General features: G+C 42.8%; 1 protein-coding gene across 1 annotated transcript; it reads right to left on the bottom strand.

Annotated features, from left to right (window-relative positions):
- On the bottom strand, positions 1–25,107 carry LOC106575075 (follistatin-related protein 1). The gene is made up of 11 exons (XM_014151232.2): positions 24,802–25,107; positions 24,655–24,711; positions 12,096–12,197; positions 11,769–11,898; positions 9,704–9,739; positions 9,192–9,322; positions 8,332–8,450; positions 6,047–6,159; positions 3,085–3,195; positions 2,772–2,872; positions 1–1,952 (listed from the first exon to the last, which is right to left on the bottom strand). Exons 1-11 carry the CDS (start codon positions 24,802–24,804, stop codon positions 1,911–1,913), a joined length of 945 nt encoding a protein of 314 aa, XP_014006707.2. The 5' UTR covers positions 24,805–25,107; the 3' UTR covers positions 1–1,910.
- Between the last annotated feature and the right edge of the window lie 1,091 nt (positions 25,108–26,198).

Raw genomic sequence — 26,198 nt, 5'->3', positions numbered from 1 at the left:
TCTGTTAAATAAATGTATTTATTGACATGTATAAAGCTTGCATACCTGTTTGACAATACAGTAGTCTTAATAATCAACAGGGAGTAAATGTGTAATTAAAAGTCTCCTGTAACAGGTATTATTCTAAAAGTGACACAATAACACATAACAAACAAAAGGAACACAGGCTACTAACTTCAATTAGACCATACATTTGGCCTGGTTTCATAGTGACAGACATCCCCTAGGTCTTAGTGAAAATGTAAGGCACTTACTTTCTAAACGTTGCTGCCACATACTGTACTTCAGGTATCTTGCGTTTGAACTTTGGTTTCATGCCATCTGAAATGTTTTGTAGAGGTTGTTTTGGCAGTTTTTCCCAGTCCTTGTGCCCGAACAAAGTCATCCAATCAAAGCGCCTATATCCTGAGAGACCGACATGCATCAGCTTCCAAAAGAAACGTCAACGATCAAATGAATCGCAGTACTGTTGGCAAAGCATGCACAGACGATGTGTGTCTCAGACGGACCACACAATTGTGTATGTCAAATTAGTAAGAGGGACACATAGCACTGAAGTACTTGTGTTATCAAGTACTAGTATCCTGTTCATTACAAATCCACAATTACATTTCATCCACGACATCAACATATTTTTCTAGTTAGTTCACATCGGCAGCATCCTTGAAATACGTCCCCCCGAACATTCTAGAATTGATCAACTTTATTGCTGGGTTTGAGAAGGAGACACAAGCGTTATCACAAACTCTCCTAGCAATACAGTACTGTCACTACAGTGATTCAAACAAGCACCATCTATGTGTTTTGGTAGCCTGGACCCATACTGAATTCTTCAGTTTCACTTCACAATCCAAATCAGTACTAAGGCTAGTGCTTTGGCATGACATTCATTTTATGGAGTAATAACTCTACAACCCCATGATAGAAAAGCCATTTGTAAACAGATGGACAACATTACCTCATCAGTGTAGACATGCAGCCTACAGATTGAACCCTAGCATCCTCACTTTACCTTGAAAAAAGAAGAAACCCTGCACACATCTAATCATAGATTCTTGTCATATTGTTGGTGCATAGATCAGAAACTAGAGATGGAATACATGTTCTTGTCTAAGACTGAGTGCGGACTTTCTTAATTTCCCTTTTCCTAACAGATTGAACCCTGGCACCATCAGATGTTATGGGCCAATGGGTTTTACTGTATATATTACAGATATGATATGAGTAGTAACACTGCCAGGCAAGTGCAATCACACTGTTGATGGATTTACAATGGTATTCAGGTACATTTACAACTCAGCCATGTGTTCATCCTTCATGTGATTTACTGGCCCTATAAAATACCCAGGTGTCTGGAAGAGCACCCTGTGAGGTCAGTGCATCTGATTATGCTTTCTCGCTGAATTGCTTATCTCAATCCTCTGTGATGTGGTTGGATATGTGACGTGGCAACTGTGAAGTCATTTTCTTCTAAAAGTAGTTCTTACAACTTGTGCTTTTTTTTATATGTCCACTCTTCTCTTTTCTACAGATGAGCTAATTTGACTGACAGAAAACAAAAACAACAAATGAACTAAAATGAATACATATACTAACCCACCACTAGGTGACGGGGACTCTTACCAAGGCTTCGGAGTGTTACTCAAATAGGATAACATTACTGTGTTTGTAGGTACAGTACACACAATTCAACTAGTCTCCCCTCTACACAATAATATTATAATAGACATTGGTACAATTTCAAAAAATCATAATAATTAACATTTTAAAATATAAAAACAATAGTGATGCATTTCTTTAGCAACAGTACAAGCTCCAAAGCTTCAGCCAGATAGTGATTGTTGATGGTGGGACTGAAAGAGGGCTCTCTCTCTCTCTCTCTCTCTCTCTCTCTCTTTTCTCTCTCTCTCTTAAATGTCCTTTGTGCTCACTTTCATCTTCTCCACAGTTTCCTAACAGGAGTTAAAGGAAAAAGATTATTGGCTACTGTAGTACAAGTAACCTTATGATACACAGTGTATACAGCATGGGTTCATATCATTTAAAATACATTAGCTGCTCTTGATTGAGCTTGCCTGACACAATGGAACCAATGGAATAGTCCCATATGTGCAAACCCCGCACATCTAACACCCCAGGCAGGCTCAATCAAATGTGCCGAGTATTAAAAAGAAAGCAAAACCCAGGTCTGATGTACAGTAAAGACGCAGCCAAAAAGTGAGACATACCTAGAAGCATGGGCATGTAAACTATTCCAAATATAGGCTCTGATTATTACAGTAATTGACTCATAAAGTTCTAAGTACAGGTGTGTGTATTGTATAAGTACACAGCCTCATTGACCTATACTGTTACTTAAAGGGGCAATCCACAATTGAAACAATAACACTTCTTAAGTGTTTTGATTAAAAGCTGAGGGATGGGCTGGAGAAATGTACTGTAACCATTCTCAAATTCATAGACAGAGCTATGGATGTAAGGACTGACCATCCATTATATCAGAATTATAGTTTAACCATGTTTTGAGGCTATACAATGTTGTTTACATTTACTTTGATTACAAACATTGGACTAAAACAAGCTTACATTTTGGGTTCGGATGGAGTGTGACAGTTGAACTAAGATCATGAGGCATTTACAAATTATACTCTTTAAGAATCAAAGGGTACATATCATTATTTATAAGTCCAAAAATGTATGTAGCAACTGCAGATTGCCCCTTTAACAAGAAGCAGTGAAACGTAATGTGCTATTCATGGTTCCAGACTAACCTGATGTTTGTTGAGCTCAGTCACTCGCCGTGTCCACTCCTCCTCTGTCATCTCCTGGTCAGCACCTTCAGTCTTCTCCACAGCAGGCACCTTATCTGTGCCTGCAGGGAGGGAGGGATAAATAGAGAGAGAGAGAAAAAGAGAGAGAAAAAGAGAGAGAGAAAGAGAGAGATAAAGCGAGGGAAGAGACAGACATAAATAGAGAGAGGGAGAGAGAAAGAACATAACTAATCTTAGCGCACAATCCCCTCACACTATGACCCAGAGAAGTAAGGGCCTACTATAAGGGCAGGAGTAAGACAGCTAGTCTCACCTTCGCAGGTCACAGCTGTGCAGACCCAGTTCCCACATGCACAGACACAGCGGTTACACTCCACCTGAGTCTCTGCCCCGTCCTCATAGGTCTCATCCTCCAGGGCACACTCTACAGGAAGCAGGAAGTGGATAACAGGAAGTCAATGGACATCACAGGAAATTGCATGTTGATCAGTAACAGCACAGAGTTTTCAAACCCAGAGATCAAAGTGGCCAATATTTTCGGGAGCGCCTTGCGAAGCAGTCTCAACGTACCAGACCGGGTTTTGGGAAATCAGTAGGAGAAGTGAAAATTCTTCCTTATTTGTAAATGTTCTTTAAATGTAAGAACCGATGCTGGTGACGAGAAGCAGGTACAGGGACTTTAACATTTTGTTGGGTTCTGAGAATATGAAATATACTTATTCATGTCACTGAGGAAAAGAGGGTAATGTATAACGTTTACATTATGTCAGGACATGTTATTGTTAGCTATCAGGGATCCTATGGGAGGGATCCTCTGGGAGGAGAAGAAACACAGTCTGGTACCAGTCACCATAACAGCCGTGAGTTGGGGAGGAGTGAGCACTTTGGGGCAGAGGTCAGGTCAGACGAAGTGAGGAAGAACAGATATCACTAAAGTTCTGTCTAGCAACAGAGATGCATTGGCTGTTCAGATGTGTAGGAGACTCAGCATAGTTAAATATCAGTGCTTGTGTGAATACGTGGTCGCCTGATGCAGCTGTATTGATCCTCTGGGAAGAAAAAACTTGGTTAAGCTTTCATAGTGTCCGTAGAGTTTTTACTCTGAAAATTAGAACCTAACAATTTAATGAACGGACATGGAACAGGACAGGAACAGTGTCAGAACGGGGGGAACAAAACGACATGACGACAATATGCTGAAGCAGGGAACAGAGCTGGTGAACAGACAGATATAGGGGAGGTAATGAGAGCAGGTGATTGAGTCCAGGCGAGTCCAAATGATCGCTGAGACACGTGACGAGGGAAGCAGGTGTGCGTAATGATGGTGGCAGGAGTGCGTACCGCTGGGCAGCCTGAGAGCGGGAGCAGACGTGACATTCAATCTATAGGCCCAACCTATAGACCCGATGACGTGTTTCTGCGCATAACCTTAGATAGCTAACGTTGCCATGACATCGCCTACAAGCGTAATCGGGGATCTTTATTGGAGAAGCAGTTTCTGGACATCTCCATGTATATTTTCTTTGGTAACAGTATTTCATTTATGAACGTGCCTTTTTTTTATGTGTTTTTAAAATGGTCTAATAATCAAATCACATTTAAAAAAACGTAGGGATTGAACATGGGACATAAAAAAACACATACAGTGGGGGAAAAAAGTATTTGATCCCCTGCTGATTTTGTACGTTTGCCCACTTACAAAGAAATGATCAGTCTATAATTTTAATAGTAGGTTTATTTGAACAGTGAGAGACAGAATAACAACAACAAAAAAATCCAGAAAAACGCATGTCAAAAATGTTATAAAATGATTCGCATTTTAATGAGGGAAATAAGTGTTTTACCCCTCTGCAAAACATGACTTAGTACTTGGTGGCAAAACCCTTGTTGGCAATCACAGAGGTCAGACGTTTCTTGTAGTTGGCCACCGGGTTTGCACACATCTCAGGAGGGATTTTGTCCCACTCCTCTTTGCAGATCTTCTCCACGTCACTAAGGTTTCGAGGCTGACGTTTGGCAACTCGAAAACTTCAGCTCCCTCCACAGATTTTCTATGGGATTAAGGTCTGGAGACTGGCTAGGCCACTCCAGGACCTTAATGTGCTTCTTCTTGAGCCACTCCTTTGTTGCCTTGGCCGTGTGTTTTGGGTCATTGTCATGCTGGAATACCCATCCACGACCCATTTTCAATGCCCTGGCTGAGTGAAGGAGGTTCTCACCCAAGATTTGACGGTACATGGCCCCGTCCATCGTCCCTTTGATGCGGTGAAGTTGTCCTGTCCCCTTAGCAGAAAAACACCCCCAAAGCATAATGTTTCCACCTCCATGTTTGACGGTGGGGATGGTGTTCTTGGGGTCATAGGCAGCATTCCTCCTCCTCCAAACACGGCGAGTTGAGTTGATGTCAAAGAGCTCCATTTTGGTCTCATCTGACCACAACACTTTCACCAGTTGTCCTCTGAGTCATTCAGATGTTCATTGGCAAACTTCAGACAGGCATATATATGTATTCTTGAGCAGGGGGACCTTGCGGGCGCTGCAGGATTTCAGTCCTTCACGGCGTAGTGTGTTACCAATTGTTTTCTTGGTGACTATGGTCCCAGCTGCCTTGAGGACAAGATCCTCCCGTGTAGTTCTGGGCTGATTCCTCACCGTTCTCATGATCATTGCAACTCCACGAGGTGATATTGACAGTTCTTTTGTGTTTCTTCCATTTGCGAATAATCGCACCAAATGTTGTCACCTTCTCACCAAGCTGCTTGGCGATGGTCTTTTAGCCCATTCCAGCCTTGTGTAAGTCTACAATCTTGTCCCTGACATCCTTGGAGAGCTCTTTGGTCTTGGCCATGGTGGAGAGTTTGGAATTTGATTGATTGATTGCTTCTGTGGACAGGTGTCTTTTTTACAGGTAACAAGCTGAGATTAGGAGCACTCCCTTTAAGAGTGTGCTCCTAATCTCAGCTCGCTCCCTGTATAAAATGTAAATGTAAATGTAAATAAAAGACACCTGGGAGCCAGAAATCTTTCTGATTGAGAGGGGGTCAAATACTTATATCACTCATTCAAATGCAAATCAATTTATAACATTTCTGACATGCGTGTTTCTGGATATTTTTGTTGTTATTCTGTCTCTCACTGTTCAAATAAACCTACCATTAAATTTATAGACTGATCCTTTCTTTGTCAGTGGGCAAACGTACAAAATCAGCAGGGGATCAAATACTCCCCCCCCCCCCACTGTAACAGGAAGATACTGTATATGGTGTAAGTCTTACTTCTCTCTGGTGGGTTGAAGCCAGGCTTGAAGCAGTTTAGGAACTCATCGAAGCTCAACTTCCAGTCCGTGTTCTCATCTGAGAGCTTGATGAGGGCATCCACACACAGGCTCCTAGACGCGAACAGGAGAGGTGGGGTCATGAACAATAGGACCAATAAGACACAGGAGGGAAATACAGTAAAACAGACTACTGTTACTACCATTTCACTGGAGCTAATGTATATACACTGAGTTGACAAAGCATTATTGAGTTGCACCCCAGCCCCTTTTGCCCTCAGAACAGCCTCAATTCGTCGGGGAATAGACTCAACAAGGTGTCAAATGCATTCCACATGGTTGCTGGCCCATGTTGACTCCAATGCTTCCCACAGTTGTGTCAAGTTGGCTGGATGTCCTTTGGGTGGTGGACCATTCTTGATACACACGGGAAACTGTTGAGTGTTGAAAAACCCAGCAGCGTTGCAGTTCTTGACACAAACCGGTGTGCCTGGCACCTCCTACCATACCCCGTTCAAAGGTATTTATGTTTTTTAATTTCTAATATATTTGCAAACATTTTTTAAAACCTGTTTTTGCTTTGTCATTATGTGTAGATTGATGAGGGAAAAAATGAATTTAATCAATTTTAGAATAAGGTTGTAACATAACAAAATGTGGAAAAAGGGAAGGGGTCTGACTACTTTCCGAATGCACTGTAAATGTTCCTCAATGTTTCTTAGACCGGGACTACACCAAACCACGCCTAAACCAAACCATGCCTCTATTTTGTTTTTGGCGTCTTTTGAAACTAATACATTGGAATGACAATGACCAAAGGAGTTGGCAAGACAGCACAAACAGATCTGGGATCAGGCTAATGCCAGTCCAGTTTCCCCTTAACTCTGGTCTATCTCACAGATGACCCCAGATAGCCAGCCGACACACATTGGGAGGAAGATTCCACACATGAATGAGAGTTGATACTGCCCAAATCCCCGTGTCGCTCTCTGCGCCCGCTCCCAGACCCATGATGCATGGGAGAGGGGTATGGTCCCACGGGACAGCCAGTGTGGTGCCACTGAGCCCCAGCCCCATTGCCACCCACACCCACCACCACTTCCCATCAAAACAAGCCGCCTCACCATTACAGAACTGCCAAAACAGCACTTTCAGCCCCCCCAAATGGCCCATCCCCCTGCCCCTGTACACCCTGTCTCGAGGTCACCATGTAAACAACTGTGATATAACAAATCTACATCCCTCATCCTAGTCTTATCAATTACATTATTTGATTATTCCATACAGTCACAACTGTAGTACTCTACAGCACACATGGCTGCAAAGGTGCAGCAGGGTGATTAGACACTAACCACTGAACAGTTCAACACCAGAGTTAGAAAACTTTGATAAGGGCAAGAACTGAACAACTGAATCCCACAGAATGTGATTAGCATATATTGATGTATTATACAGGTTGCCATTGCTTCTGTATACGTTAGTCTTTTATAAATATGGCAATAACCGATTCACTGAAAGAACTCAATCAAATACTTATTAGCAGTGCAAGCAGTAGCTTCATCATGGCCTTTCCATTGCTTTCAATTGCTCCATGGACTCCATGTATTGAATTCAATTAGTGTTAGTCCCAGGTAAATGGCTATTTAACTTATTTTGAAGTTAAGTTCCTGACTTGGCGCTGGAAATTAAAACCCTGCTAATTTGCTTAGGGAGCTCATTAAGTGCTGAGCCCCATTTTTAATATGATAATGCGTTGGTGGAGATAGCTTCTCTTCTCTTCAAGCGGCAATTGAAAACAAATGATTGCCAGGTACAGTCATTAGTCTTTTAAGTAAGTATTCTTATTCAATACAGATATCCACATTACCGAGATACCAATATGTTGAGAGATAAACAATCATTATGTTGCTACTACTTGAAGTGAATGCACTGCACTCAGCAAATATCAGTAAGTAACACTTACTGATATAGAAATGTATACGGACTCAAAACGTCTGGTACTTAGTCAGGATCATTATGACATGATTATAAGACATTATAATCGGGTCATGCTTGCTCATGACTTACAATGCATTATCAGTGCCTTAAGAATGCATTATACCTGTCATGATTGACAGCTGTGCGCTACTGACCCTGGGCCAGTGGTTGGGGCTCACCTGAGCTGGTCTATGATGAGTGACAGCTGTGCGCTACTGACCCTGGGCCAGTGGTTGGGGCTCACCTGAGCTGGTCTGTGATGAGTGACAGCTGTGCGCTACTGACCCTGGGCCAGTGGTTGGGGCTCACCTGAGCAGGCGGTTGTTCTCCTCGTCAGCATATGAGGTAATGTTGATGGCTGTTTCGTTGTGCTGGAGGAACTTAAGGAACTCAGTGGAATCCAGCTGGGAGTCTCCATTGTCATAATCCTGTAGGAATATTCATTCATACATTTATATAATTTGATTGAGTATGAAAAGAAATGGCGGAGACGACCATCAGAGCTCTATGGGCTTTCTGTGAGAAGTGTTAACCACACAGGCACACGGGCGGAGAGGATCTTGACTTTTTGGGGGGGGCCAGAGCAGGAGAGCTGTTGCATAACTGCTGTTAAGTGTTCAAGTGCTGGGCAGTGGGAAGAACGTTAAACAGTCTATTCTTGCTGTGGGGCCTTTTCCATGTTGTGTAGCTTGCCCACAGAACAAACAAGATAACTAACTGACAGAGGGGGAGAACTCTGTGAATTTTCAACTGATTCTGTCTCCGTGGAGCTGCTGCAAGTGAAATGTATTATTCTGCTGCTTACAGAGTCATTAAGTAGTCCATACATGCTAACGGATTGTAATCTTAGCCGTTTTATTAAGATGAGGACAGAGGAGGACTTTCTAGAAGTACAGGACTAGAAATAAATACAACTCCATTCCACTTTAAATAATGTGAGCAGTTCGGTACTTTTCCTTGCAGTTTTCCATTATTCTACAGCAGTAGTTAAACTACGAAAGAATCATTACCTCTCCACACACACACACACACACACACACACACACACACACACACACACACACACTGGGCCCACAACCACACACACTGGGCACACAACCACAACCACACACACCCACACCTACCTACCCACCCACCCAACCCCACAAACGAGCACAAGTCCAACCTACCTTGAAGTACTTGAGCAGGGTGTCGGAGAAGTTGGAGCCCTTGGCAAACCAGCCGTCAGGGACCACCTCATTCTGCAGCCACTGGATGACCCGGTTGCGCAACTCGTTCCTGTTGGCCAGGTAGCACACAACTACACAGGCAGAGAGGGAGAGAGGGTTAGTATGCAGACAGCTGAATGATTATACAGACTCGCTCATATTTACAGCGTGTTTTTACTGGAACTAAGTATGTGAGAGTACTGCTGTTTGTTTGTGTGTGTGTGTGTGTGTGTGTGTGTGTGTGTGTGTGTGTGTGTGTGTGTGTGTGTGTGTGTGTGTGTGTGTGTGTGTGTGTGTGTGTGTGTTTCCCTTGAGCGTATAGCTGTTGTGTGATAGTGTAAAGGAATATCCAACAGTGTATCTTCTACAGTGCATGCAAGGAGAGTATAAAATGAACATATGGCTATTATTAATTAATTATTCATTAACCTCTCTGAGACAATGGGCCTCATGACCTTGAGCAGTATACTTACTTGGGCTAGCAGCAACAGCTTTGTCTGTCTTTTTCTCTGAAAGAAATCATAACACAATCAAAACAACTGCAAACACTTTGCTTAATCTCCTCTTTATTGCAGATTGTTCGTTGGAACACAGAAATAAAATTCCCAGCACAGACTTTCCTATTCAAGGTAATGCTCTGTGATGGGAAGACCAGCAGTCATATTGAGTGTACAGTCATTTACATTTTAGTCATTTAGCAGACACTCTTATCCAGAGCGACTTACACTTGTGAGTGCATTCATTTCATGCATTCTTTTTTTTTTGTACTGGCCCCCCGTGGGAATCAAACCCACAACCCTGGCATTGCACACACCATGCTGGCGTTGCAAACACCATGCTCTACCAACTGAGCCACAGGGAAGACAGTTATGGCCAAAAGTTTTGAGAATTAAACAAATATTAATTTTCACAAAGTCTGCTGCCTCAGTGTCTTTAGATATTTTTGTCAGATGTTACTATGGAATACTGAAGTATAATTACAATCATTTCATAAGTGTCAAAGGCTTTTATTGACAATTACATGAAGTTGATGCAAAGAGTCAATATTTACAGTGTTGACCCTTCTTTTTCAAGACCTCTGCAATCCGCCCTGGCATGCTGTCAAGTAACTTCTGGGCCACTTCCTGACTCATGGCAGCCCATTCTTGCATAATCAATGCTTGGAGTTTGTCAGAATTTGTGGGTTTCTGTTTGTCCACCCGCCTCTTGAGGATTGACCACAAGTTCTCAATGGGATTATGGTCTGGGGAGTTTCCTGGCCATGGACCCAAAATATCAATGTTTTGTTCCCCGAGCCACTTAGTTATCACTTTTGCCTTATGGCAAGGTGCTCCATCATGCTGGAAAAGGCATTGTTCGTCACCAAACTGTTCCTGGATGGTTGGGAGAAGTTGCTCTCGGAGGATGCGTTGGTACCATTCTTTATTCATGGCTGTGTTCTTAGGCAAAATTGTGAGTGAGCCCATTCCCTTGGCTGAGAAGCAACCCCACACATGAATGGTCTCAGGATGCTTTACTGTTGGCATGACACAGGACTGATGGTAGCACTCACCTTGTCTTCTCCGGACAAGCTTTTTTCCGGATGCCCCAAACAATCGGAAAGGGGATTCATCAGAGAAAATGACTTTACCCCAGTCCTCAGCAGTCCAATCCCTGTACCTTTTGCAGAATATCAGTCTGCCCCTGTTGTTTTTCCTGGAGAGAAGTGGCTTCTTTGCTGCCCTTCTTGACACCAGGCCATCCTCCAAAAGTCTTCGCCTCACTGTGCGTGCAGATGCACTCACACCTGCCTGCTGCCATTCCTGAGCAAGCTCTGTATTGCTGGTGCCCCGATCCCACAGCTGAATCAACTTTAGGAGACGGTCCTGGTGTTTGCTGGACTTTCTTGGGCGCCCTGAAGCCTTCTTCACAACAATTGAGCCGCTCTCCTTGAAGTTCTTGATGATCCGATAAATGGTTGATTTAGGTGCAATCTTACTGGCAGCAATATCCTTGCCTGTGAAGCCCTTTTTGTGCAAAGCAATGATGACGGCACGTGTTTCCTTGCAGGTAACCATATTTGACAGAGGAAGAACAATGATTCCAATCACCACCTTCCTTTTGAAGCTTCCAGTCTGTTATTCAAACTCAATCAGCATGACAGAGTGAACTCCAGCCTTGTCCTCGTCAACACTCACACCTGTGTTAACGAGAGAATCACTGACATGATATCAGCTGGTCATTTTGTGGCAGGGCTGAAATGCAGTGGAAATGTTTTTGGGGGATTCAGTTCATTTGCATGGCAAAGAGGGACTTTGCAATTAATTGCAATTCCTCTGATCACTCTTCATAACATTCTGGAGTATATGCAAATTGCCATCATACAAACTGAGGCAGCAGACTTTGTGAAAATTACTATTTGTGTCATTCTCAAAACATTTGGCCACGACTGTACGTATGTGTTTCACTGAAATGTGTATAGTCTGAGGGGCTTTGTCCATTCTAGTAATATATTTCTATGCCTTAGACAACCTGGGGATTCTTTTCAGGGTCCCCTACCTTCACAGTGTCCATCGTGGTACACCTGGATATTGAGGCCGGTCAGACAGGCGTCGCGGTGGAGCTCACAGTGGTTGCGGTACGTCTTACCATTACTGCCACACACAGAGCGCTTGTGAGGTTTACATTGCTGAAGACAGAGAGAGAGAGAGAGAGAGAGAGCACACCCATTTTCAATCTGTGCAGTGAGACATTTGGTCTTTGCCAGGAATGTGTGTGTGAGAATGCATGCATGCACGTGCATACAGTGTGTGTGTGCATGTGCATATGTGTGTGCGTTTGTGTGCGAGTGCATGAATGCCTGCTTGTGTGTATAGGCTGACTCACCTCGATGCACAGGCAGGAAGGTTCCCCTTTCTCTGTCACAGCACACTCCCTGCCAGCCCCACAGAATACATTGGCACACACCCTGGACTTGCTCTTCCCCTCCTACAGGCAGAGACACAGAAGACATGGGAGATTATACATCTGATGCCTTCTACTTGTGTGATGATGTATGGACATCTATATAAATACAAATGAACATCTCCTCCTGCAAAGAAATTGAGATGACATTCCACTTCTTACATGCATTCTTCTAGTCTACATTATTCAGAAAGATACAAGGAAACTAAGGAAATGCGTAAGAATTAACAGTAATAAATAATAGGGAAAGGTCCTTCTCGAAGGTGGCCAGCGCCATCTAGTGTTGACTAAAATTGCTAGATTTACAGGTATAAAATTTGACCGGGTTGCAGTAATATTAGGTTTATTTAAAAAACATGCATTATTATACAATTCTTGAGTAATGTTAGATTCATAAAACTTGTGATTTTACTGGAACCTGGTCTACTTGGCTTGAGTCAGATAACACTGTATTTGTGACCACATTTTACTCACTGGCTTGACAGACAGACAGACAGACAGACAGACAGACAGACAGACAGACAGACAGACAGACAGACAGACAGACAGACAGACAGACAGACAGACAGACAGACAGACAGACAGACAGACAGACAGACAGACAGACAGACAGACAGACAGACAGACAGACAGACAGACAGACAGACAGACAGACAGACAGACAGACAGTATGCATGCTTTCATGAAGACTGTCACTAGATGGCGACATGCCCTTCACTTCCTGGCGGTAGGTTTTCTAATGTGTATACCATTACATTTCAGATGTCTTGATATACACTGCTCAAAAAAATAAAGGGAACACTTAAACAACACAATGTAACTCCAAGTCAATCACACTTCTGTGAAATCAAACTGTCCACTTAGGAAGCAACACTGATTGATAATACATTTCACATGCTGTTGTGCAACTGGAATAGACAACGCATGGAAATTATAGGCAATTAGCAAGACACCCCCAATAAAGGAGTGGTTCTGCAGGTGGGGACCACAGACCACTTCTCAGTTCCTATGCTTCCTGGCTGATGTTTTGTTCACTTTTGAATGCTGCCGGTGCTTTCACTCTAGTGGTAGCATGAGACGGAGTCTACAACCCACACAAGTGGCTCAGGTAGTGCAGCTCATCCAGGATGGCACATCAATGCAAGCTGTGGCAAGAAGGTTTGCTGTGTCTGTCAGCGTAGTGTCCAGAGCATGGAGGCGCTACCAGGAGACAGGCCAGTACATCAGGAGATGTGGAGGAGGCCGTAGGAGGGCAACAACCCAGCAGCAGGACTGCTACCTCCGCCTTTGTGCAAGGAGGAGCAGGAGAAGCACTGCCAGAGCCCTCCAAAATGACCTGCAGCAAGCCACAAATCTGCATGTGTCTGCTCAAACGGTCAGAAACAGACTCCATGATGGTGGTATGAGGGCCCGACATCCACAGGTGGGGGTTGTGCTTACAGCCCAACACCGTGCAGGACGTTTGGCATTTGCCAGAGAACACCAAGATTGGCAAATTCGCCACTGGCGCCCTGTGCTCTTCACAGATGAAAGCAGGTTCACACTGAGCACGTGACAGACGTGACAGAGTCTGGAGACGCCGTGGAGAACGTTCTGCTGCCTGCAACATCCTCCAGCACGACCGGTTTGGCGGTGGGTCAGTCATGGTGTGGGGTGGCATTTCTTTGGGGGGCCGCACAGCCCTCCATGTGCTCGCCAGAGGTAGCCTGACTGCCATTAGGTACCGAGATGAGATCCTCAGACCCCTTGTGAGACCATATGCTGGTGCGGTTGGCCCTGGGTTCCTCCTAATGCAAGACAATGCTAGACCTCATGTGGCTGGAGTGTGTCAGCAGTTCCTGCAAGAGGAAGGCATTGATGCTATGGACCGCCCGTTCCCCAGACCTGAATCCAATTGAGCACATCTGGGGCATCATGTCTCGCTCCATCCACCAACGCCACGTTGCACCACAGACTGTCCAGGAGTTGGTAGATGCTTTAGTCCAGGTCTGGGAGGAGATCCCTCAGGAGACCATCCGCCACCTCATCAGGAGCATGCCCAGGCGTTGTAAGGAGGTCATACAGGCACGTGGAGGCCACACACACTACTGAGCCTCATTTTGACTTGTTTTAAGGACATTACATCAAAGTTGGATCAGCCTGTAGTGTGGTTTTCCACTTTAATTTTGAGTGTGACTCCAAATCCAGACCTCCATAGGTTGATAAATTGGATTTCCATTGATTATTTTTGTGTGATTTTGTTGTCAGCACATTCAACTATGTAAAGAAAAAAGTATTTAATAAGATTATTTCTTTCATTCAGATCTAGGATGTGTTGTTTAATTGTTCCCTTTATTTTTTTGAGCAGTGTATGTTACATTTTAAGAAACACTACATGTCATTTCAATATATATAGACTTTTTACACTCAAACACAAACACATGCACACAGAGAGAGAGAGAGAGAGAGAGAGAGAGAGAGAGAGAGAGAGAGAGAGAGAGAGAGAGAGAGAGAGAGAGAGAGAGAGAGAGAGAGAGAGAGAGAGAGAGAGAGGTGTTGCCCTTGTCTGCTATCTAAATCCTCCAGACTGCTATCCAGACCCCCTGTTGCAGATGGAAGTCTGAACAGCCCTTTGACCTGTGACCTTTCATTCACAGCGAGGGCCGCTTAGCCACAGTGACTTTAGCATAACACTATATATATATATACTGGACACTCCATGACACACTGGTCCAGTGTCTGTCTGTCTACCATCTGCCCTATAAAAGTGCTGGTGTCCTTTGTCTGACTGTGCTGGCTGAGAGAACTTGTGTCGATATGCATGTGTGAGGGCATTTGCTGAAACTGGACCAGTGTGTCATGGAGTGTCCAGGTGACTGAAGAACACCCCCCCCCCACACACACACAAAATATATATATATATATATATATATATATATATACATACATACACACACACATTTGTTTTACTATCCTTGCGGGGACCAAACAATTGATTCCTGTTCAAAATCCTATTTTCGCTAACTCCTAACCCTTACCCTAACTAATTATAAACCTAACCCTTAAACCTAAATAGCCTGCGAAATGTCCCCACTTGTCTGTATTTTCCTTGTTTTACTATCCTTTTGAGGACTTCTAGTCCCCACAAGGATAGTAAACCCCCCCAAAACACACACACACACAGGTAGAGGAATGTTAATTTGACAGGGATTTATTCCTTTACGGGTCAACTCCTTTCCAGAAGGCTCTGCTATTACGAAGACAACAGGAAATTCCTCCAAACAAATGGAAGACAGTGAGTGACACAACACAGAATTGTCCAGAAAGGGCCTTCCATTCAGGGAAACAGATATCAATCTAGGGGAATCCAACATTTGGTGGTCCTTTGAACAGCCCAGAGATGAAGTAAACAGAGAAGGAACAAGCCTGCTATGAAGCCAAGAGGTCTAACTTCCACCACAAAAGAGTAGTGGGTCAGGATGGTGAATGGGAGACCCTCTATTCTTCCAGTATACCACAATACCATACCTTCAAGTTGGAATCTGCATGGCACCAATATGATATTACATTTTCTATGCATATATGAGGGTGACCGTGTACAGACTGCAGCCTGGTGTCACAGATGGCATGACGGGGGGGTCAGAGAGCACTAGCTGCCTGAGCCTAGTGACCCCTGACCTCTCACCATTGATATTTTTGGGTATTTTATTAGGATCCTCATTAGGGTCCACACAGCCACAGCTACTCTTCCTGCCCGTCCACACAGCCCTACATAAGTATTCTAGGAAATGATGAGTAACAATCAGAACTATCTGCTGGTATGTCACTGCTTGGCTAGCATGTGTTTTGAGATTTTCACAGACAAAAAGATTGATGCTCTCAAAAAAGTGACAAGTGACCAACAGCCTTGTGTAATCTCTCTCTATATATCCCTCCTTATAGAGACATAAGCACTCTTTTATACATAAGCTAAACAATCAAGAGGGTTTGCAGTTTTTTGATTCTATCGGTTCCATTGAGCCAGGCAAGCCCAACATTTGAAATGATTTTGAATACTATTTGAACCTAGGCCTGACACACACATGCACACGCACTGGCACGTACAGTAAGTGCATTCTCTCGTGCGCAGACACACACACACACACACACACACACTGTATGATATGCAGGTCAGGTCGAGACCCCCTGCCTCAGGCGTGTTATTTTCATTAGTCCCCGTGAAGATTTATGGCAGGGTCGGTCCACAGGCCAAGAGCTGATGATAAAAAAAGACTTCCATCTTCGAGCTGTCTAACAGAGGAGCGGTACACACTTGAACACACACTTGAACACACACACACACAGAGATTTGCATTCTCAGCTGGAGCGTCTGGTCTGGACTGACTTCTCTCTCTGTGTGTCCAGAGGGAGATGGATAGAAGAAAGACACATCAGGGAAACGAGGGTGCAAACATTCCCCTGCAGAGCCAAGATGAGGAATTTGGGAGCATGTCCAACCTGTGAGTCTTCCATTCAATCCTAACTTGTTTTATAGGGCAAAGTCAAGACACTGAAAAAAGAAATCTGTTATCCAAGGAACCTCGTTTCCAAATGACCTACTTATCTGAGTATAACTTAACACCGGTTAACCCCAAATTCGACACTCTCTCATTGACCTACATACCAAAATCCCTCACTTCTTGGTATTACTTTCGTGGACAGATTTTGGGCAGAGTAAATGCTCTCGCATCACCTCTTCCTCTCTGGTGTATCCAGAGAGCTACTGGAGACCCACAGCAGAGACGGAAAAGGAAGCAGACACCCCAATCGCTGTTTTCTTCCTGGTTTTTTTCTGGTTCAATGAAAGTCACTGAACTAACTAGACCAGACCCAGCTGCTATTGCATTGGTGTCTATGGGAGACTGACAATTTTTGCCCAATGGTAAACGCCCTGATCTTCATTTATCCACCATCTTTTGCCCATATGGCTCAAACAGAGGAAGTGAGTGTGAATGGACTGTGAGCGAAACATAACGGGTACACAATTCTACACAACACTGCCTACATGGCTTTCACAATAAAAACCTTCTGGCTCCACCAGCACCTTCGGAGGGGCCTCAGGGGAAGATGCTAAAATGGCTACACAGGGATAATAACTGTTTCTGCTCTTTATTTCACAGCCACTTTGAGTCATTTGGAGGGAGAGGCCTAGAAGAGGCCCGGCAGGAAAGAACACACAGGGAACAGTGATTACTTTAACAGGGAGACAGACAGCAAACATGGGTCTGGTCCCTCCACAGGGTGAGGAGAGAAACTGTGTTCTCCAACGGTGGTAAATATTCAAACCAGTGCCAAGACTAAAACTCCATGATTAGTTATCACTTGGGATGTACTGTAGTGGGGATGACCATGACTTACACTAAACTATGACTAATGACTATGCATTGCCAGACAACCAAAGGTCCATTTATTGGATATATATTGGATAATGGTATTTTACAGAGAGAATGAACTATAAGGCCAACACTGAGTTTCTGTGAGGTTCATACCAGCAACACTAGTTACTAGATACACATAGGACTCAAACACAGGAAGTGAGTGTGGACGGATTGTGAGCAAACACAATGAGTACACAATTCTACACAACAGTGAGTGATCACTTTGGAGAAACCTTCCAGCGCCCAGTTGTAGACAAGAAACAGACCTAGTCCCAAAAACAAACAAACATGGTTTCCTTCGATTCAAACAAAGGAAGTGTCACTTTCATCGTCCTACTTGGCAAATAAATATTTTCAAAAACAAGGAGAGTTCACACACGACTAAAAAACAACAATGTTAAGGTTTGAGTTATAATAAACTATTACTGTATTTAGGTCATGAAGATGTCATATTGGAAGAAAATACTCTCTCCTTTCTGTGTGTGTGTGTGTGTGTGTGTGTGTGTGTGTGTGTGTGTGTGTGTGTGTGTGTGTGTGTGTGTGTGTGTGTGTGTGTGTGTGTGTGGACTACTTTGGATGAGTAATGGAAAGATACCGTTCAATGACAAACCAAAGTCACACCCTAGGTGTAACTTCAAGATCCTTTGTCATCAAAGCTTCAAAAGGCTTTACATAAAATGTAATTTCCAATGTCCTATTTCTCTTTGAAAGCCAGTAAAAAGGCTGTAGAGGCTGATTGTACTCTATATTATACTGATTATACTCTTTCATTCTAAAGTGCCTTCCAGGAGAGAAGCGCGTGTAATGTCTATACTTCATAACTCACAAAGACCCAAATCACTAGGCCCACAGTGGACTGAACATATGAGTCACATTAGTCCTTTGCAAGCAGACAACAAAATAATCGAGATGGAGGTAGAGGAAATGTTGTTTTTGTACCGTAGCCCTGTCTCATGTAAGGCTGTGTCTGTGGCTATTGAGGAAGGGGGCCTTATCTAAACAGAAGGACAAACAGCAAAGAAGGGCCTCTTGTCTCCCTGCTGAGAGAATGTACAGGTAACTGCCAAAATAAAGGAGGCACCAACTTAGTATCTTAATAGGGCGGTGGATGACCACGAGCCAGAACAGCTTCAAAGCCCCTTGGCATAAAGTCTACAAGGGTCTGGAAGTCGTAGCCAAAATAATGTAAAAAAAATGAAATTGTGCCGTCTGGTTTGCATAATATAAGGAACTTTAAATGATTTAGACTTTTAATTTTGATACTTAAGTATATTTTAGCAATTACATTGACTTGTGTTACTTAAGTACATTTAAAACCCAATACTTTTAGACTTTTAATCAAGTAGTATTTTACTTGATTCACTTTTACTTGAGTAATTTATTAAGGTATCTTTACTTTTACTCAAGTATGACAATTGGGTACTTTTTCCAGCAATTACGTTCCACACAGTACAGAACTACATGTAACTGCAGAACAACTTCAAACTTGCCTGATCACCTACATAACATCATGATTTTAGTATAAACTACACACACAAATCAATAACAATCAGTTAAGTCGTGCCTTAATAAGTGTGTCTAAAGTGAACAGCATTCTTTCCCTCTACTATTGTCAATCTCCCAGGTTAGGCCCAAATGAGAGAGCTCACCCCACATACCAGGCATTCCTTCCCAGGTCAAAGGCCTGATTCGGGGGACTGCTCACCCAGACAAACCCTCTGACTTCCAGAGCCATGGCTGCTCGCTCCAGCTATGCTGACCCATTTAACACTTGCACAGCCCAGCTCCTGCTGCTTAGCCTATACACACACACACACACACACACACACACACACACACACACACACACACACACACACACACACACACACACACACACACACACACACACACACACACACACACCAAACGTACGAACACACACACAAACAAACAAACGCCCTCACACACTGGAATGCTCTCACCCATGCATGAGCGCACATACACATTAGTGATGGGGGAAAAAAACATACAATTACATATATCATATCGTATCGTTTTAACAACATTGCAATATTATTTTTGCGCTAGTTTTCTGTAGCTGCGCCAAAACGTTCCTTCATAGCTTGTTCTCCATTTTCTTTCTAAATAGAGAGCCCATTTGTTTTCAGCACTTTTATTTCCATGACTGATCAAAACTCATTTTATCATGGCTGTCTCTTGTCTGCAGCAGATGGTGAGCAATATGTTTTGAAACACCAAATCGCAATAAAATCACAGCATCGAATTGCAATACATACAGAATCGTGAGAATCGCAATACATATCGTGATAATATCGGATTGAGAGGTCCCTGGGAATTCCCAGCCCTAATACACATGCACGCACAAGGGTCTGAGCTGTGTGTGAAACCATCACTATGTTGGGAAGTAAGCTGCTGTCGGGAAGGTGAGGGAGATGGGGGGCCACTAGACTTCCACAATGGGGGGGGTCAGAGGGCTCTGATCACAGAGGAGGTGACCATGTGTGGCCCTGGCTTGTAAGAGGACATCTGGCCTGAGGTGGCCCAGGTGGGAGTGAAACTTTGTAAACTCCATATCAGTCTTTATGAGACTTCTCCAAGAAGAAGTAGCTGCTTAACCACAGGTTTTGTGTCCACTACTTATACTTATGAGAGGCGGGATTAGAAGACGCTAGCACAAAGTGATTCTCTGACAAGTGTGACTTGTTAACCTCTCAGTTTTAGACCCTGACTCGGGCATCAGATAGGTCAATAGGTACTAATAATAGTCACTATACCCCCCTAAAATGGTACCTGACAAAGTGAATTGAGTCGACGCATATATCTTTCATTATGTAATGAATCCCTGTTGTTTCTAAAGCTGGCAATGAGTTTTATTCTACTTTCATTTTGTGTTCCCAACAAGCAGTATGCTTGTATAAATAAATAAAAGCATGGATTCCCTGAACATTTCGTCAGAGCGTCTTGCTCTGACAAAACAACACGCGTTTCACATTAAGCTTTACAGAGCTAGGAGGGCGTTAAGGGGAGGCAGTGAATTCCTCATAGGCTCTCTCACGCCTCGGCTCGCATCCAAAAAGGCCAGCTTTCTAACCCAAGAACTCACAGCATTTTCCTCCACTCACACATTCAACCTGAGCACTGACAACTCGGCCCGTGTTTAAAAAGTTTCGATACAAATTCTACTTGAGAACGCCCTTTCTGATTCTCCTTTTCCATTTCTCTTCACAGATCTTCTTGGAAGTTGCGGCTGAATTTGCAGTGTCCTAGCTGCTACTGTAGAACATATTCTCTTTATTTGTCTGTCGCTCTAAAATGAGCATTTAAAGAATTCCATGCGTTTAAATTAGAATATTGGTAGATAGATTTGCATCATTCATTATGTATTAAAAGCTTTGATTAATGAGATCTTGGAGAGGTTATAAATAGGCATTCCACAGGCTCTCATTCATTCTTTGATGGTCTCTGACAAATTCATTTATTAATTCATTCACTGTATTAAAAGTGATTGGTTTAGATAGAGCGTCTCGTTCCTAACGGCTGTTTGAACCAATAAAAGCCAAGGTGATGTCATGAGCAAAAAGGCGGGCTCTAACAGCCTAATCAGCCTATAGCCTTATTGTTTCAAGTTCGTTCTCATGCTGGGTGAATGGAATGCCGTTACAGTGCTTCTCTCATTCACCCAAAAGCGTTATACTGTACCATCTCCCATACATCCTTGGGAAGCTCTGTCCACTCAACTCCTCTCCCCCTAACTGTGTATAGCTCCCCTCTTCTCCTTTCCTCGCCACCGTCCTCCCACGCTCTCTACCCGGCCAGTCTCTCAACTAACTCTCATCGCCTATATCTCACTCTCCCACTCTTGTTCCTCACTTCTTCATCAAACTCTTATTTTTCTGTCTATAACTCATCCCCCTCTGTCCTTGGCTAGTCTTGGCTGGTGCTGAGTGGTGTCATGGCAGAACAGGCGTGTTCCTGTGTTGCTCTGTGCAGGAGGAGAGGGTGAGCTAATGGCTGACAGATGTTTAGAGGAGGAGGAGACACTCTAGGACAAGACATTCTTAAGCAGAGCACTGTCACAATCACACACTGTTGAGTAGGGCCAAGCTAGCACACTTAATAAACGTATGAACTGCCATGAACAGTTCTATACAGTTCTAGACCATTCTGTTAATACAAGACAACCTTGCTGCAAATAGCCTTTCTACCCCACAAGGTGTTTATCAGTTGGCGGTTATGCACTCATTTGTGCTGTGTTCCTTATCAGCCGTCCAGGCTACAGCTTCAGTCATCCAGACCACATTTTGAGACTAATTGCCCCCCCTAATAGGGCTACAAATCGGCAGATTTTTCTCTCTGTTTCCTTCTCTCTCTCTCTCCCTTTCTTTCTCTCGCTCTCCTTCTCTCGCTCTATGAATCTGGGAAACACGCCAGACAGGGAGAGAGCGGGGAAAAAAGGCAGAGACTAAAGAGAAAGAAAGAGAGGGGGAAACCTTAAACTGACATATAACACTGAAAAAAATCAACCTTTCCCTTAATGAGCTTTACAAGCTGCTCTGTGTCGGAGAGCAAACAAGTGTTTCCACTGAGGGCATTCTTGGATGGGTCTGAAGTGGTATAATAGGGAAAACACCAAAACTATGAAATAACATATATGGAACCATGTAGTAACCAAAAAAGTGTTAAACAAATCAAAATATATTTGAGATTCTTCAAAGCAGCCACCCTTTGCCTTGATGACGGCTTTGCACACTCTTGACATTCTCTCAACTAGCTTCATGAGGTAGTCACCTGGAATGCATTTCAATGAACAGGTGTGCCTTCTTAAAAGTTAATTTGTGGAATTTCTTTCCTTCTTAATGTGTTTGAGCCAATCAGCTGTGCTGTGACAAGGTATACAGAAGATAGCCCTATTTGTTAAAGACCAAGTCCATATTATGGCAAGAACAGCTCAAATAAGCAAAGACAAATGACAGTCCATCATTACTTTAAGACATGAAGGTCAGTCAATACGGAAGATATAAAGAACTTTAAAAGTTTCTTCAAGTGCAATCGCAAAAACCATCAAGCGCTATGATGAAACTGGCTCTCATGAGGACGCCACAGGAAAGGATGACCCAGATGTACCTATTCTGCAGATGATGAGTTCATTAGTTACCAGCCTCAGAAATTACAGCACAAATAAATGATTCACAGATTTCAAGTAACAGACACATCCCAACATCAACTGTTCAGAGGAGACTGCGTGAATCAGGCCTTCATGGTTGAATTGCTGCAAAGAAACCACAACTAAAGGAAAACAATAATAAGAAGAGACTTGCTTGGGCCAAGAAACACGAGCAATGGACATTAGACCGGTGGAAATTTGTCCTTTGGTCTGGCATCCAAATTGGAGATTTTTGGCCCAACCGCAGTGTCTTTGTGAGACAAGGTGTGGATGAACGGATGATCTCGCCTATGTATCTCCCACCGTAAAGCATGGAGGAGGAGGTGTTATAGTGTGGGGGTGCTTTGCTGGTGACACTGTCTGTGATTTATTTAGAATTCAAGGCACACTTAACCAGCATGGCTACCACAGCATTCTGCAGCGATACGCCATCCCATCTGGTCTGGGCTCAGGGGGACTATCATTTGTTTTTCAACAGGACAATGACCCAAAACACCTCCAGGCTGTGTAAGGGCTATTTTGCCAAGAAGGACAGTGATTGAGTGCTGCATCAGATGCCCTGGCCTCCACAATCCCCCAACCTCAACCAAATTCAGATAGTTTGTGATGAGTCGGTCCGCAGAGTAAAGGAAAAGCAGCCAACAAATGCTCAGCATATGTGGGAACTCCTTCAAGACTGTTGGAAAAGCATTCCAGGTGAAGCTGGTTGAGAGAATGCCAAGCATGTGCAAAGCTGTCATCAAGGCAAATGGTGGCTATTTGAAGAATCTCAAATCTCAAATATATTTGTTTACACTTTTTTGTTACTAAATGATTCCATATGTGTTATTTCATAGTTTTGATGTCTTCACTATTATTATACCCTGTAGAAAATAGTAAAAATAAAGAAAAACCCTTCAATGAGTAGGTGTTCTAAAACTTTTGACCAGTAGTGTATGTGTGTGTGTTCTAAAACTTTTGACCGGTAGTGTATGTATGTATGTATGTGTGTGTGTGTGTGTGTGTGTGTGTGTGTGTGTGTGTGTGCGTGCCTACGTTTGTGCATGTGTGTGTGTGGGTGTGCACGCTTGCCTAACTGCAATGCTTGTGTGTGTGTGTGGTTCTGGTGCGACAAAAAAAATCCTCATTGTCTTTCCCAATTGTCTGTTATATTGGTCTATTTTCTCTGAGACCATCAATCACCTCTCTGGCCACCACAGCACAAGACCAGTTAATTAACAACTGCCATAAACCTAGCCAGAGCCACCAACATGTCAGCAATGCTACACTGGTGGTCAATGACCAAAGTGGCAGGGTCTACAAACAACTGTGAACAACTGTTCCTGCATGGCAACCAATCAGAAGTAGGAAACAGGGGTGAACAACCCCCCTCCCCCAAAAAACAATGCTGAAGTGAAGTACATTCAACAGCAGGGATCAGGATTTGCTTGATGTAAATGGCAGACAGACAGCACGTTAATTATCTTCTAAAGTTCTCCAAAATATATGACACATCAAGTCTGTATGATAAAGACGATTCATAGAGCTACTGATGGTTTGGAGCTAATTAGAATAGGCTGCTATTTCATTGGCACCTAATGTACACACAACATGCACTCAAAGGCACTGGTTTAGTGAATGTTGACATTACATCTTTGAAGCTGGACAGATGTGCAAGGCGCCGCCTCTTCTTTTTCTGAACTCTTTGTCTTCTTTAAAATGACTGTGTTTAGTTATTTAATATAAAAATATACACGCATCAGACTGTCCCAAGTTAAATTGACCAATCAGACAAGCACGTTACTGTTGGATTATGTACAATAGCCAAATAATTACAAAGTCAACTTTTGAAAAAAAAGGAAAACATTTGTTTGTCAACAGACGAATCGTCCTCTAGAGCGTATATATTTTTTAAACCTAAATAATAAAAAGCATTTACCTCGGCATGACAGCAAACGACTGCGACGAGTAGACATAAAAGGGCACTTCGAAACATCTGCGGAGAACACAAATAATATAGTTGCTTCAGTGACAGCCTGACAGTCAAAACATAGCAAAACTGAAGAAAGTATTTATGAAAACGTACCATGTTAGCGGGTGATGACCCAAAGGCAGAGGGGAGACGGCAGTGTTCCGACTGAGACAAAGGAGGAGAGGAAAATTAGACTGGCGAAATTTGAGCACCACCGAGGAATTTTCCCCGTCTGTCTCCCCCTTCTGTGACTTGGCCAATAGAACTTGATGCACTCGAATCGGGACGGAGAAACTGCAGCAAGAAGTGAAGTGTTCAAGGATGGACAGATGACGGGGAGAGAGTTGATTCAATGTTTAATGTTATCCAAAAATACATGTGCCGTCCATGGTTCCTTAGTTGACTTACTGTGTATTTTATTCTGCAGGATAATATTTTTTTTTAAATCCCCCCAAATTGTTGTGTTTAAAAAAAGATCATATCATAGGCTAATCATATCATAATAAGTACACAAAAATATGTGCTTTTCCACGTTGAATCAAAACTTCTCATATCTTAATAGTTGATCAAACTTGCAAAATCCAGTGCAGTGGCTTCGCATGCAGATGTCAGTTTGTCCTTCATGGGATATAAAGAATGCAGCACCACCCTCTGACGACAAGTTATAACACCTACGGTAGTACTACAGTACAGTAGTATACCTGACAAGTAAATGATGTGGATCATAAATCAAATTGTATAGATTTATTGATTTTGAAGAATGCACACATAGGACACAATGCAAAAAAAGAAAAGAAAGAATGTGCTATTTCAAATTGATGTGTTACTGTAAAAATAAATTACATTAAAATATTTTTGTGGATGTCCCATCCAATACTTCCAATATTTTGTTCACCCAAATTTATGTTAATTTTGGACATTAACACATTTGAACAAATTATGATAACAGTGTGTCTAAACATGAATATTCAATTACAGTCCTTTTTTTATCACTTTGGTACTATTTTCACTAGTATGTGGTACAATTTCACAACTCTTCGTACAAAACTCAAAACAGATCATCAAAGAGACTGTTTTTCAAAAGTTTAAGCACATTTTCAATTGACTAAGTACACCACACAAAATTAAACAGATTTTTTTTCACCAAACCTAATAAGTGTTTAATCAAGAAATACCTTTCATATAAAGCAATTGCCTTTCACAATGCAATGCTCACAATACTTTTCATGTGATTCTTTTCTCATTTGTTTAAATACATTTTACCATCATTTAATCCAACTGCCATTAGTTGTTAATCACTTATCCGTTTGGTAAACATATAGATTTTAAACTGTTTTGTCTACTATATATGGATTTTGAGAACTACAGAAATGAAATGTGTGTTTGTAAAGTATAAACATCTAAATGACATGTATGATATATGATAACCATACATAATGGCTACTCGTTATTGCTAACTGATTTCACATAGTGGTAACCACAATTGGTCACCATATAAAAGAGGGTGTGTG

The sequence above is a fragment of the Salmo salar genome, chromosome ssa17 (assembly GCF_905237065.1).
Source record: "Salmo salar chromosome ssa17, Ssal_v3.1, whole genome shotgun sequence".
Taxonomy (NCBI): Eukaryota; Metazoa; Chordata; class Actinopteri; order Salmoniformes; family Salmonidae; genus Salmo; species Salmo salar.
The sequence above is the reverse complement of the archived record's forward strand: the minus strand, read 5'-3'. Positions and strand labels throughout refer to the sequence as shown.

Coding starts and splice junctions, on each gene's coding strand:
- LOC106575075 (XM_014151232.2), bottom strand. Junction 11,899..12,095: donor CTTCCTGCCTGTGCATCGAG/GTGAGTCAGCCT, acceptor CTCTGTCTTCAG/CAATGTAAACCTCACAAGCG. Junction 2,873..3,084: donor CACAGCTGTGACCTGCGAAG/GTGAGACTAGCT, acceptor CCCTCCCTGCAG/GCACAGATAAGGTGCCTGCT.